General features: G+C 42.6%; 1 protein-coding gene across 6 annotated transcripts in view; it reads left to right on the forward strand.

Annotated features, from left to right (window-relative positions):
• Positions 1 to 14626, forward strand: part of LOC306835494 (uncharacterized protein) — a 112893-nt gene that overhangs the window by 36184 nt on the left and 62083 nt on the right. For 4 of the 6 annotated variants that reach the window (XM_079362072.1, XM_079362071.1, XM_079362073.1 and 1 more), the window contains 5 exons: positions 2750 to 2803; positions 5389 to 5424; positions 8732 to 8761; positions 9140 to 9166; positions 9666 to 9719. In XM_079362072.1, coding sequence (XP_079218198.1) covers positions 2750 to 2803; positions 5389 to 5424; positions 8732 to 8761; positions 9140 to 9166; positions 9666 to 9719 — 201 coding nt within the window. The remainder of the gene's footprint in view (positions 1 to 2749; positions 2804 to 5388; positions 5425 to 8731; positions 8762 to 9139; positions 9167 to 9665; positions 9720 to 14626) is intronic. The other 2 variants (XM_079362074.1, XM_079362075.1) reach the window with 2 other exon arrangements.

Below are 14626 nucleotides of genomic sequence, written 5' to 3' on the forward strand. Positions count from 1 at the left end.
TTATTTGGTTATCTCTATACTATTTTATTTTTGTATCTGTGTCACCCGGTTCCGGTCTTCCTTCGCTCCAGTCCACACTTTTATTTTCAACATCTTGCTGTATCAAGTACAACGATTCAGTTCCACAGTTTCAACGTTTGTTACGTCTGCGGAGGTGATGTCACAGAGCGCTGTGTTTAAAAATGTCTCAACTTCTGTGCAGAGCGAGAAGTAAAATTCAATTTGACAGTATAAACCTTTAATATTTACTTTGACAAGCAACTGTTTACACTAAGTTAATTAGCGACTCCATGTTATTTGAGACAGGAGGGTTCACAGTAACAGATGTGGGATGGAAAACAAGACGTGACGGGAAGACTGCTTAATTGTGAATCTTCCGTTTTGAGTTGAGTTTTATGCAAAATTTGGCAAAAGAAACTTGAGCACAACAGATTCAGCACTCATGTTTAGTTCCTGTTTTGAGCATGACTACACACAGATGCTGTGCAGCTCCAACAGGTCCTGACACAAAACAACCACAGACATGCACGGAGGGGGAGGAACTCCGTCTAAGTTTAGAAATCGAATTGCTAACATTTTCTAAAGTTGGATGAATTCATAATCTTTTGTGTGAAACTGCTTTGTTTTTGTGGCACACAGATTTAGCCATCCGTGGTGCAAAGCGAAGCTTCACAGTAAGATAGGATTCAGTACCGAGAGACAATTTGATTGACGGAGCTTCTGACTGACCTACATTTGTTTACTGATAAGGACGGTCGCCTTGGCAAAATTAGCTCACTGTCTTCACATTTCTAATTGCTTTATTTGGTTTGAATTCAAACAGTCCTGTCATCTCTGTAAACACATTTATTCGTGTCTGCAGGCGAATCACATCCTGCAACAATGATTTAAAACACAAACTATCAATGATTTACGACGAACCTGTCATAGCATTAGTTAGTAGTTCTTATTGAATCCAACAGCCCGAAGCCGCACATGTGGTGTTAGATGTTGCACTTGTATGCATACAGGAGCCTTCATGGTCCTTCAATATGAAACGTACAGAATGAACTTTATCAACTTTACAGCTTTGCCCGTTTGTGGTCGCAGGGGGCAGGAGCCGATCCCAGCTGTCATTGGGCGAGAGGGCTTCCACCCTGGACTGTCCAGTCAGTCACAGGGCTGACACACAGAGACAGACAACCAGTCACATTTACACATCCGGGAGATTTATCAATCTCAACATCTATTCATCAATTGACCTAAAGAGCATTTTCAATTTAATTTAAAGAAGTTTATTTGTCCCCGGGGGGCAATTAAAAGGCACACAGAGCTGTAAGTAAAGCAAGTCTTTTGAGCGGGGAGAAAAGTGGAGCACGTTGGAGAGAACCCACACATGCACACTCTACACAGAGAGGCTCCTGACCAACAGGGATTCGAACCAGAAACCTGTTTGCTGTGAGCCAACAGCAAGAACCTCAGGACCCCCGTGCAGCCGCCTAAAACAAAATATACTAACATACGAGTTCAGTAAATGCACATGTAAATAGTTAAGCTGTAATTAGGTAATGGTTGATAATGTCTAAACGTCTTTAATGGCACATTTCTTTTATTGCTCTTCATGTTCTTAGAGCCTGTGAATGAAATACACGTTAGTCATGGACAGAACACAACGTCGTTAACGTCCTTGTTATCTCATGAGCCTCGTGCTCTGAAGCTCCTTCACAGCTCTGCTAATAACTGCGTCTGGATCCCCTTCTGTCAGATCGCACCACTAATGTGTTTCGCCCGTCGATTTAAATAAAGTATTGGCCTCTCGCGTGGAGCTATAAGTATGACACAGCTGCCCTATTATGACGGCGTGTGTGGGCAGAGGACTTACATAGAGCGACACAAACGGAAACGATCACGCCACAATCGTGTCTAAATAAGTGCAACTTATAGCTGCATTAGCTGCCATTAGCATAGGGGAAATAATTTGACACCATTACTGCTGTGGCTTGTGTTTGTTGAATGTTCAATATAGGGCTCGTGGGGAATAGGCGATGAATTAGTCATGTCTCTGGTGCAGTCAGACTTAATGTGATAAAGGTAGGTAATCATCTTCTGCAGATATATAATTCACTATTAATAGCCCTTCTAACTCTAAATTTAACCATGACAAATGATTGCATTTCTGAGTCATTTTTACAGACGGCTCACACTCCCCATCTTTCTTGTTCCCGTCTTAACCTATTTCAAAGACTATGCTGCTACTGGCCCAAATATGTCACGCCTAACAAGGCTTGCTGCAAATTTAGCCTGTCAATATGTGTCAAGCCTCATTCATCAGCGATCATTCTTTATCTCGCCTGTCCTTCTTCTTTCACATTTCACCACGGCGGCAAGGCTTGACTTTGCCGAGAGCTCACGTTGTTCGATTCCACCCCCAGGTCGCGTGCTTCAAGGTGTAAAAGCAATGACAGTCACATGCTAAGAGAAGGAAAACCGAGTGAAGGGTAAGGTGCAGGCAGGAACTGTGTAAGCAGCTGATTGTGAATCTCTCTCAGCTTAAATTTTGGTCCACGCGGCGTCTGATGATTGACATTATCTGCTGCTCTCATTGACTGGTTGTGACAGGCTTGAGAAGCTCACACCTGACCTGCATGAGATACTACTGAGTGTCAACCCACTGACATACAGTAACACATGTTGGCTTTTCCCCACCCCCAATAACAAACCCGTCATCCTCTCTGAGCTCCATTTATTGTCTATTTTTTTTTGTTCCCAGGGTGTGAAAGGTGACCCAGGGCCAGTTGGGCCAGTCGGTCCTCAAGGAAGCAAAGTGAGTGAGTGTGTGGAAAGAAAGGCGCGGACAACATAACACCACAATTGTTTTCCTTTTTTTTCCTCCTCAATGAATAGAGATACTTAAGGGAACCTGCTTGAGATCCATGAGCTGTAATCTGAGTTTATGTTTTCCATCTGTTTGAAGTGCAGCGATGATTGCTACGCTCAACACAGCCATCTTAAGAACACTGTTGCTCTATCATACCTTAGCAAAGAGCATATTGTTGGTCATGTCGAGTAGGTTTTATCCCGGCTGAGTGAAAACATCCTGTATGTGTAGATTATGTTATGTTCATGGCGATAGCTTTTTGAAAATGAACATACCCACATAAATCACTTCACCTTGTCTTCTCTGAGCCCTTTTTATGAGAAGAATAAAAGCCACAGTAAAGATGTGGATTAGTTCAAGGTTCAAGGTTGTCTTTATTATCCCTGTGAGAGGGCCGCAGGAAAATACAAACAGCACATACAGCCTGCAGTCAGCTTCCAACATAAGAATGACAGAGATCTTAAATACATTAATAGCGTCCAAAAATGTATCACTCAAATGGAGCTGCAAGAAATTCAGCCAGTCTCACAGATGACTGAAGTAAAAACTCAAAAATCCGATTCTGAATCGAATCCTGATCCCAAAAAAAGTGAATTGAAACACGAGACGTCGAAAGATTCCCAGCCTGACAAAGCTGTACAGAGTCCACTGGACAATACATGAATACAACAGATTAAAACAGATGAAGAAAAAAAGCGACTCAATGAGTCGTTTAAAAAAGCGATGGCAGCAGGGACAAATGAGTCTCTTTGTCCTAAATGCAACTTTAACTCCTTGGCCTTTGGATGTTTAAGAGTGCAGGAATAATAATAGAAACATGTGTACAATGTAAAACAGTTCAAACTAAAGCTGAATGACACATATCAGAGTGGACTTCCAGCTGCTATGTTGTAAGGTATGTCCTTGTCTGAAAGGAGCCTGTGCATCATTTAAAGCAGTGTTTCTCACTCCTGGTCCTGGTCCACTGCCCTGCATGTTGAAGATGTTTAACAGCTCATCAAGAAGACCAAATTATTTGAATCAGGTGTGTTGGAAGTGAGACACATCTTAAACATGCAGGACAGTGGGTCCCCCATATCCAGGCTTGAGAAACACTGCTTTAATGCATCTCTCCAAAGAGTCAGTGCGTGGCCGAGCAGCGAGGTGTGAGACAATCATTCGGCCAGAAGGATGAGAGAGTCGCATCATAATATTTCGGATTATGCTAAGAAGTTCTGCAGGTGTGTCCTATGAAGTGTGCTGTGATTGTTTTCAGGAGCTTGGGCTCTCAGACTGCCGCAGAGGAGTGTGATGCATGTTGTTATCTGCAGCTTCTTTAAAGTCAGCTCACCGACATGAACAAGATAAACTCGTGTCGCGATGTTGGTGAAAATATTGGTCTTTTTAAAGTTTTCTTTTCTTTGCATCCCACAGCAGGATTATTTTCCATGTATGAGATGAAATGGGGTTTTTTTCCTGTAATTAGTTGCCATATCTCCAGCTCTTTTATTGTTCCTGCTGTATAGAGGCTTTGTGTGTATTTGTGTGTGTGTACCGTTGTCTTTTGGAAGAACTCACCACATAATTGTAGGTGCAATGTTCTGTCTGCCAGCCTTGAAGTTATAATGAGGCCTGTGTGTTTCTGTGAAGACAACACAGCATCACAGGGTATTTTATCCTATTTTCCGTATGAGAGGGTAAGAGGGAGGGGGGTTGGAGGTGGGAGCTAACGTTTGTTTGTATTGAAACTGACAGAGGGAGGCAGATTTGGAAGCACAGAGTAATGAGTCTCCTGAATATCCCATAGCAGGCATATTTTAGCTGTGACATTCATTCAGACAACAAAACGAATATGAACTACAAGCACTTTTTTTTTCTCTCATCCACATCTGATGAAAGAGGGTCCCCGGTTCTTAAAGTCCACTGTTTCTTAACTCGGTGCGTTAAAAAACAGCGAGGGAGGTGCAGGAACAGCGGACAGTGATGCACGAGTTTGATCTGAAAAAGACAAAAACAGAAACCAGAGAGGCAGCAAATGGACTGTGAAAACCATCCCTCACACATGATTCTTCAGGCGTCAAAAGACATCAACTTGTTTCCTTTTGTGACTTTTAGTGACTGTCGGTACGTCGCAGTGAAAGAGCAATGTTTTCATATCTGTCCAATCTTAATAGTGCAAAGCTTTTACATGATATAATAGAGCTTTGTTTATTCTCCCGCCTGTCACATTTAAGAGCAGCAGCCCAGCTGCTTGTTGTCTGTTTGAAAGTCCTCAGACATTTCCAGACACATTGCAAATACCAGTTAATGGCCTTCCATAGCAAACCGTGCATATATATTTTAATGTTATGGCCTTGCATAGTAAATCTTTTTTTTACCTGACCTTCCCTCTTTTCATCACAAACATCACAGCCGGCCTTTAAGCTACATGTATAAATGAATATGAAGGTTTAAAGCTGCAGCTGTGGTCGCTCCCGTTGCACTCCTCGTGTGTGAGAGATTATCCAGTGAAGTTTGAAAGAGTTTTCACTAATTATGATGTTCCTCCACAGGGTGATACGGGTCTGCCTGGAGCTCCGGGGCTTCCTGTAAGTTCACACGGTTTGATTTGCATGCCGTTATGCAATCTGTGTGGTTAAGGGCACCAAATAAAGCAAAAAGCAGGACATTTAAAAATGTCCTTATTTTGATGCAGAAGTGCGAGACAAGTTTATTCACATAGCACGTGTTGACAAACAGGACATTCAAAGTGCTACACACAAAACGTTCAGATGTTATTTTAATCGGGAGATATAAAGAATGAACAATTTAGGAAATAAATGCAATCTCTTTGAGGATTAGACTTCGTGATGTACTCAGAGGGGGAGCGACAGGATACTATAGGAAGCCCCCCTGTGGAGTCTGGACCCTGATGGTGGTGGTGATAAAAGAATGCAGGAATCGAGGTGATCGGGGCAGAGGAGGAATGTCGCAGCGATCACACCGAGTGTGGAAGAGAGAGGACCGGTTTTAAAATGTGACCACGGCAGCATGATTGGTTGAGAGAGGTGAGGTCGGATTATTACTGGAAGAGTAAATGCCCCAAATCAGCTGATCACCAGAGCGGGGAGACAGAGGAAGTAGTAGAGAGGGAGTGGCTAATGAATTAGGTTGAATAAATGTGTGAGAGAATTTAACCAGCCTCCCCGCTTGAACTTACGCTTAGCGTCATGACAAAGAGAAAAAGAAAGGAGGAAAAAAGGAAATTATGAAACTAATTAAAACAAACCCTTAAAGCTGAAAGACGACCAGATAGAAAAACCCAAGATAAAACAGAAGCTAAAAGGTAAAAGAGACTGCGATAATAAAGAGTAAAGGCTGTGTTATAAGTGAAAGAGGTTTGAAAAAATTTTGTAGAAGAATTAATCAAAGGCAGCTAAATCAACTAATCCCATTTAATTTCACACTGACGAAGCATTAGCAGCAATTTGGGGTTTAGTGTCTTGCCCAAGGACACTTCAGCATATGACTGTAGGAGTTGGGGATTGAACCCTCAACATTCCAGTTGACTGACTTGACCACTGAGCCACAGCTGCCCCGACTTGGAAAAAGTCCAGCTAACATGAGGGTGAAAAATTCGACCTCTTGCGTTCACAAAAGCAGCTCGCCATGAATATGTGGCGAAATGTTCCAGAGTTTTGTGCCTACGGGTGAAAACACCATAACTGCCTGTTTGCATAATCTATCATTAAACCGCTGATGAAGACTTTGTGCTACGTTGATCTGTACCCTGCTGTGCAGCTGACTTCTATATACATGTTTCTTAATTCCCAACATCACGATCAGTTTCTATCAAATTAAAATCAAACAAACGTTGATTTTTTTTAGAGTAAAGAAAATATTCATAACGTTTAAAGTTATGTTTATTAATTTAACGTTTCAGTTCAAAATTTGTATCTAAGTATGACATGGTGTTCAGGAATCTTGAGCAGTGAGTAAAACCATCTTTCAGACAGCTACTTCTTACCAGTCTTTTTTCTTTTCTTTTTTTACACGAGTATCCATACTTCTTGAAGAAAAGATGTGTGTACTTTTGCCAATGACAGGACTGCAGCTTTTTTGTAAATATCACAACCTTTAAGCCAAGCAGGCGCTGCGCAATGTGTTAAAACTCGGGCCCACGGAGATGGAAAGTGAGGCACTCAGGTGAGCAGTCTCTGTGACACATCACCATCGCCTGGGAGTGGGTCAAACAAGGAGCAGATAGACAGGGCTCAGCGGGCATCCTCACTTAGGCCAGGAAGGATAGGGCTGAGCAGCCAGGCAGAGCACAAGGAGAGGGATCCACGCTCGAGGAAGAGGAGGGTGACAGGTAGTCACTGGCCGTATCCCACATGGGGAGATGTGCACTTATTGGGCTGTCCCTGCAGACACTGTTGCATTCACAGACACCATGGAAGAACAACAGCAACACACACTTCACGTGTTTCAATCTATCAATTATTGTCAAATAATATACAATATATTACACATGTCTAATATTAAGATCTGATATCCTGTTGTGTGAGAGGAACCAACACACTCTCAGGATTGTCATGCATAATGAAACGATAACGCTCTCAAACAGAAGGTCCGGGGTTAAATCCCCACCTCATGCAGCCATGTGTCTGATGTGTCCTTGGGCAAGTTGCTCCTGCTGCTTGCTGGCGGTATATGACTGTGATTGAATGCTGTCATCACTGTGTGAATGTGTAGGTGTAAAAGTGTTTCTATTAGTCAGCGGAGTATAAAAGTTCAAGTCCATTTACCATTCAACCGCCTCAGTGAATCAGTTCTCACCTCCACCTCACGCTGTAATCTTTACACCATCGCCATGATGTAATCCATTGTTTTCACTGTCTTTTTTAGAGGATATTCTGTAAAAAGAAAACAAAAAAACAATCAACTAATCTCCCAGCCTGTCGTATCCCATGTTTCTGTACTCTAAAGTTATGCTCAACTGCAGAGGAGTTACAAAATTTCCCGTTTTGAGGGGCTGGTCTGGTTATTTGTGCACTGAATCTGTTAGTGTGTGTTGTTCTCGCTGCTCTACACACACTACACAAACATGAGGTTTAAATAACTAATTGTTGTCATGTGGGATCTCTCACAGTTTTTAATGTCTGTTTGGATTTCAAGAACTTGTGGTGTGGGACGAGCTTATTAACATTTATTCGCTAACAAGCAAACATGCTTTTGGCATTGTTTCTCAGAACAAGCCAGCAGATAAGTCGGTGAATGTAGACTTGCTGCTTGTGGAATTGCATTGTTTCCCTTCTTAAAACTCTGAGCTCACGAGTCAACAAAAAGATCAACCACTGTACATGAATAATTGATTTATTAGTGATGGTGCTGCAGGAAAGCTCAGGCATGTTTTATTTAAGGTGTCACAGGTCAGCGCTGTCAATCTTTTCTCACGTCAATGACTGCCTCAGCCTCCCTGTTAAATTTCTTTTTTTCCCTGTTTGTTTCTGCATGAATCCTCCGACTGACTGGAGGACATGTGTTTGTGAACGGCCATTTCTGCAGCTGTTTCTAAGAAAAGTCAACACAGTTTGACTCTTGGATGCCAATTGAAAAAGGACACCAATTACTGGGCTTGTATGTGAAAGCTGAGATGTTTCATGTGGCCTTGTGTCCGTTCTGTGGCCCGCTGGATAGACGACTCTGTCTGCCCTTTCCTGACTGTGGCGGGCAGGGTGTCTGGGGAGTTGTAACAGCAAGGTCCTAACTGCTGTACAGGTCACAGCGTCCAAGGATAATTACCTCATGACCAATCGTATGGCTTACTTCTAACTGTCTGGAACACATGTTCTGCTACCATTGTCATTTATTTATACTGACTCACATGTTGTTGTTTTTGTTTTTCATTCCTAGGCCGAGAGAGAATGTTTCAAGGGTGACCAGGTACTTGAAATTAAATCATTTTTAAATTTCTCTCATAACATTTGTATTCTCGGGTACGGAAGCCCTAAGAGGACATGCATCAACACCTTTTATTTAACTTAATTTCCCAGGTAAATCTTGAGCTGCTCAAAGCATGCTGGTTTTCCTTTGATACCAGTTAAGCTTAACCATGTTCTCGAAGAAGGATCTCGAGGATTTAAGTCATTATCACTGGAAAAAAAGGCAGCGTTGTTGTTCCAAGATAACGAGATCTGCAATTTTTCTAATTGTCACTGTAAAAAGGAGTCAGATTAAATGTGTTGATAAATGTTTGCATATGGCTTCTCATCTTGGGTACTTGATATCTTGTTCATGCATATCTTTATTTGCCTCCCACAGGGCCTTCCAGGTGAAAAAGGAGAAAAGGTAATGACTGAATCACTTTAAATATGGTTTCTCTTTTTCATCTTTTGCGCTTCATTTTTTTTTTCAAGCAATCAGGCTCAATCATTAGGATCGGCAAGCAATTATTGGGGCACCATATGCATAACCTTGCACAAGAACTTCAAAACAAACTCATGACTCAGCATTTACCTTGATTAACTCATTTATGCTTCCTTATGAAGATACTACGTAGGATAATGGAATGAAGCTGTGATCAACTGAGGCTGCAAATTGCCTATTAAGTGGAAAGCGGAGAAGTCACCTAGAAACGGTTCAGTGGAAACTACACATTCTGCCGTCATCTCTTCATGCACTTTTAAGCTAAGCTAATGCTGTGTTTCCTATCACTACCAGTAAGCCTGCTAGTTATTCAGGAGACTGCTGAGAAAATCTTCTTACTATGAATTGTTACAAGAAGCAAGCCACATTCTCCTCCTGAACTGTAGCACCCAATTCACTTTGATGTGCGTCCTTTCCCCAGGGATCTGCTGGGGTGCCAGGTCAGCCGGGGGAACCAGGCAAAGAGGGCAAAAGGGTGAGTAAACAGAAGCAGTTCAGTGGCTGTGTGGCCTTGCTGGTGGTTGTGCTGACTGAAAGGAGCTGGCCTGGGGAAAGGCCAAACAGCAGCTGAGGGGTTGTTGTTGTTTTGGGGTCGGAGGGGGGGGGGGGGAGATGATCTGTGGTGTTGGATGAGCCCTGCAAAAAGAGAAGCCAAGGTGTGGGCTTGTTATATGACAATTAATGAGTGGGTGTCACAGTCAAGGGGTCACTCGCTGTGACAGTGTGACTGGCAGCACACATGGTCACGTCCCACTGGGTGACTGTATTCAATTACATTAAAGGCAAGTTTGATTTGGCAAAGATGGGATGTCTATCACTGAATCAGGTGGAACAGTACACGACAGCTGCGTTTGTCACCCCTGTAAAGTCAGCTCTGACAAAAGGATGCATTTACAGAAAGAGTTCTTATCTCAGGAAGAATGACGTTCACTGCTCTGCCCATGAAAACCCAGCCTTTGTCAGAAAGAGATGCAAGAAAATTCACAAACGTTTTCATTCATAACTCCTGCATTATATCGTATCGTGTCTCATCAAAATAACAATATTCTTTGTAGAAAACGTTTCTATACAAGTAACAAAGTGCTTCACTTCAGATTATAAAAGCGACAGACACACAGACAGACAGACAGACAGACAATGGAATAACAGTTTAAAAATGTAAAATTTAAACAATATCACAGCTTGAAATCGTCCCTTTTATAGAGGACTGCGCCCCCTAGGTGGGACTGAGGGTCCCTGCACAGAGCCTGTGGTCCTCAAAGTGGGCGGCCTGGGTTCAAATCCAACCTCTGACTCTTTTCCTGCATGTTATTCCCCACTCTCTCTCACTCTCTCTTAGTCCCTCTTTTCTCTGTCCTATATCGAAATAAAAGCACTAAAATAAATCGAATAAAAAAGCGTGATCTTTTTTAAGTAATTAAAAATTGAGAGAGTGACACTAGAGAACTGGTATTTCAAGAAGTCTTGGGTGAACATAACAACACTATGGTTGGCTGCCTGATTTCCAACAAAGAGGATGTTGTTGTTCCTTGACTTCACAGCCTTCACGGACAGGTAGAGAGAGTGTCCTTTTGTGTCCCGCTTAATTGACTCGGCGTGAATACCTTCGCCTGTGACCCCGTGATCAAAGATAGGACCTTCAGACAACTCCATGTTCCCGTTTGCCTGCATGGTCAGAAAACAGCGAGAGAAAACCTTTTGGCTCCACCGCTGCTGAAATATAAAACATATACAGCAGATCGAGCTGCAGAAAAGCCAGAAGTAGGTCAGGCGAATGTTCTGTTCAGATGAAGCAAGAGGCGAGCTAATGCACGATACTGGAGACATCTGGACATAACTATGTCAGGAATTCCACCCTTCTGCATTTCAATACATTCAACTCAAAACCTTTTCCAAAAGCATTCCCAATTTACGACCCATCTTCGGTCGTTTTATTCCTCAGTGGAGCGTCTTCCTCAGGGAAGAAATCTGTGTTTTCAGGGAAAGTATTGACGGTCAACAAAAGGGACCTCTGAGGCTTCTGCAGATGTTTATTTTTCTGACGCTGTTGTCTCTCCACCTCATTAGTTTGGTGTTATTTTGTACTTAACCTTTCTTAAGAAGGTGTGAAGCTTCAGAGGGACTGCATGTCAGAGGCATCACTTATATTGTGCACCAGATTTGTGATGAAACTTTCAGTCATAATTGGTATTCAGGAAATCAGAAGTCGCTCTTCTTTTGAAGTTGCGGCTCCTTGGTTTCCTATATACCTGAAATATTTCTCACACTGGTTCTTTCCTTGAAGATTTTGTAGGTAAAAATGCCACAGGGCTTTAAGCTGGCCGTTCTGCTGCTGTTGTTGTTGCTGAAGACACAGTTCTGATCTAATAATACTCTGCCTTTGATGACTGGCTGACTTCATGGTGACTGTTAATGCGCTAAGGTTTCTGCTTATTCTTAGCTCTGGAGGAGTCACATGTGACCTCTGAGTTGTCGACCAACCTGTGTTTCTGCAGTTTGACGCCCGACTTTGCAGCGTGGACGTGTATCATTATCAGGGGCTTGCTCCTGGCCAGCTGATACAGCAAGAGCCTCACACCCAATTAGCAACTCTTGTTTATGCGTGCAACTTATTGGTTTCACTCAGAAGCGTAGCTGGCGCACACACAACGAAGAATATCTCGACATAGGCCGGCCACTCGACAACCTTCACATGATAGCTGGGAGGGGAAATCCTTCACAAGGCCTTAGATTCAAGCCAGGCCATCTTTCACACTGTCTGCTTCAATTTATTGTTGAGGAAAATACAAGCACTCTAAGCTATTTAGATTTACTTCAAGGAGATGTGGAGGACATTGTAGTGGGGAGAAGAGCAGTGATGCCATTTGCACTGATCCTTCTCTGCAGCTTAGAGCAACATATGCAAGAGAGGATATCAAGGGCAGTCACCCAACCTCTCCTGTGACCTGGTGTCTCACATTCACAGAATCTTGATTTTATCTTATTACCTTGATGGATGACGAGTTCAGTTTGTCAGGGTGGAGGTAAGGACCAGTCGAACCATGTCCGGGAATTTATGGGAATGTATCACCCTCACATTACACATCGCCATTAATAGTAATGTGAATGGCTTGGTTTTATCTATTATGGATGGCATTGACACAGAATGGCATGGAGAGTAGGACTTTGGGATTCAGTGCCACATTACAGCGGATTAAGAAAGAAGATGGGGAGCACCAGTAAGAGAGAAACGTCGTCCCTCTCATGCGCTGTAATGATGTGCTAAGCTCTGTGATGTCATTGTGCTGCGGCCCAGGTCGAGGAGGCGGCATACTGAAGGGAACAACCTTGGAATTTTAGATTTCTGTATTGTCCTCTGCCAGCCAAGTGTTAGGTATTCGCATACAGCAAGCAGTGCAGATAAGAGCCTGGCTGACACCCATCGTCTTGTTTTGTGCATGCAGAAGTGATGTGGGATTTGGTGGCAGAAAGCGCTGCAAAAAAACCCCACGAAATTACGTAATCTTGCATGCCCAAAATAGGAATACAAACCCACGCTTGGTCATTGCACACAGCTTCTTTAAAGCTAAAATATATACAGCAACAACACAGCAAGCTCGGTTTATTCATCTCATGCCAAGTGTTCCCAGCACACTTTTGCTTCTGTAGAGGCGCAGGGTTGTGAGTGGGTTCAGCACAGACATGAGTTCATCCCTGCTATAGAAGTCGGTTTTCTTTGGATTAATAAATAATCACCTTACAAAATCCCCCATTACAAGGTGGGTCATGGAGCTTTAATCCACCACATTAAGCCTTATTAGCTCTATAAATGTGCCTGTATGGAAAAATAAGTCCTGCTAAATATGATCCACTGACAAATTCCACGTTGATACCCGTGGCTTGTTATTGAAGCTACGTCGTCGTACATTTGTTTCAATTAAATGAATTGGGACTACTGCGTGGGAATTATAAATAGACTTTTCTGTACATAGATTTTCTGCTATTAATAAATGATGCACTGTTTTCTTTGATGCATTTTGCAGAATGCTAATAATGTGAATGCAAAGCGTGTGAAATCCCCCTTTAATCAGCCGAGGGCCTCGAATGTGTCAGGGATTCCTTGTGTCCTGCTTTGAAAAGTGTGCATGTGCACAATGTTTGTTCTTACTAGACATGACATAGCCGTGCTACTGCAGGGATGATGAAACTATAGCAAGCCCTAGAGGAAGCGGAGCGATGCAACTGCTCTGTGTACGGATGTGTTCTCTTCAAATGAATAATGCAGCGTGGATCCTCTTACTGATTCATTCCTTTATTTATTTAAATCGTGTTAGTTGGATATTTGTTGAGTTATGTTGCTTAGTGAGTGAAGTCGTTGGCACAGTTGGCAATAGGTTATGCATTTGTAGCTGGTGAGTTGCAGCGTGCAGAGGACTTTCATTACGGGTTAGATTTCTTTGATTCTCTAAAGAATTTAACATCAGGTAAGATAAGCACTCTGCATCAGCTGAATTGTCTGTGGCGGACACTCTCCTGTAAAAAGGCTCCTGTTTCTCATAGAAATATTCATCTGTGTAGCTCAGCTGGGGATGTGGGGGGATGACACTTTGCCACATGAGACGCCTGCCTCATATGTCAAAGAGATAAGAAAGGACAAGAGTCACAATACAGGTGAAAAGGCCAAGAAGCTGTCTCCAGCCAGGCCACACAACGACCCCGTGGAGGGAAAAGCCATTAAAAATAGAGACTTTTAATCTGCAGGAAATGGTTTTCTCAATAAATAATATGATGTGCCACAGTCAATACCACAGATAAAGGGACACAGCCAGAGTATTTATGGCTATGGGAGAAACATTCAAGAAGGAAGCTCTGGGTTTTTTGCTTTAATTCGATTTCACTAACAGGTTAATTTTCTATACACGAGGACGACCATGTTGACTGTTTGACAAATACTTCATGTTCATTTCCAAATCGTTTTAAATCTTTACTCCACTTCCCGGATTTATTGTTCAAGGAGGCTGCACTATTTTGTTTAACTGCCTTATTTTAGCTGCAAATGATGTCCCAACGGGTCGGGGAAGAACTGCAGTGAAATAACAAAAGTCAAAGTGAATTTTAGATACTACCAAAGGATTGAATGCTAAACATTGACGCAGCACCTGGATTTAAAAAGTCTTATTGAACCTGCTGACCTCAGATTTAACCTCAAACAAACTCAGCAGCATCAAAGAGTCTAAAAATGGACAAAATAACAGCCACTGAAATGTGAAGCCAAAAGATTGCGAGCTCACCTCCTTACAGTAAACCACGGCTCCTCAGTGTGAACATATGGGACACACTTTAAAACCAAAATACACCTCGAACACGGATCATGATGGTTAGTTGTATCTGTCAGTCACATGT

Source organism: Symphodus melops, assembly GCF_947650265.1.
Source record: "Symphodus melops genome assembly, chromosome: 15".
In the NCBI taxonomy this organism is placed as follows: Eukaryota; Metazoa; Chordata; class Actinopteri; order Labriformes; family Labridae; genus Symphodus; species Symphodus melops.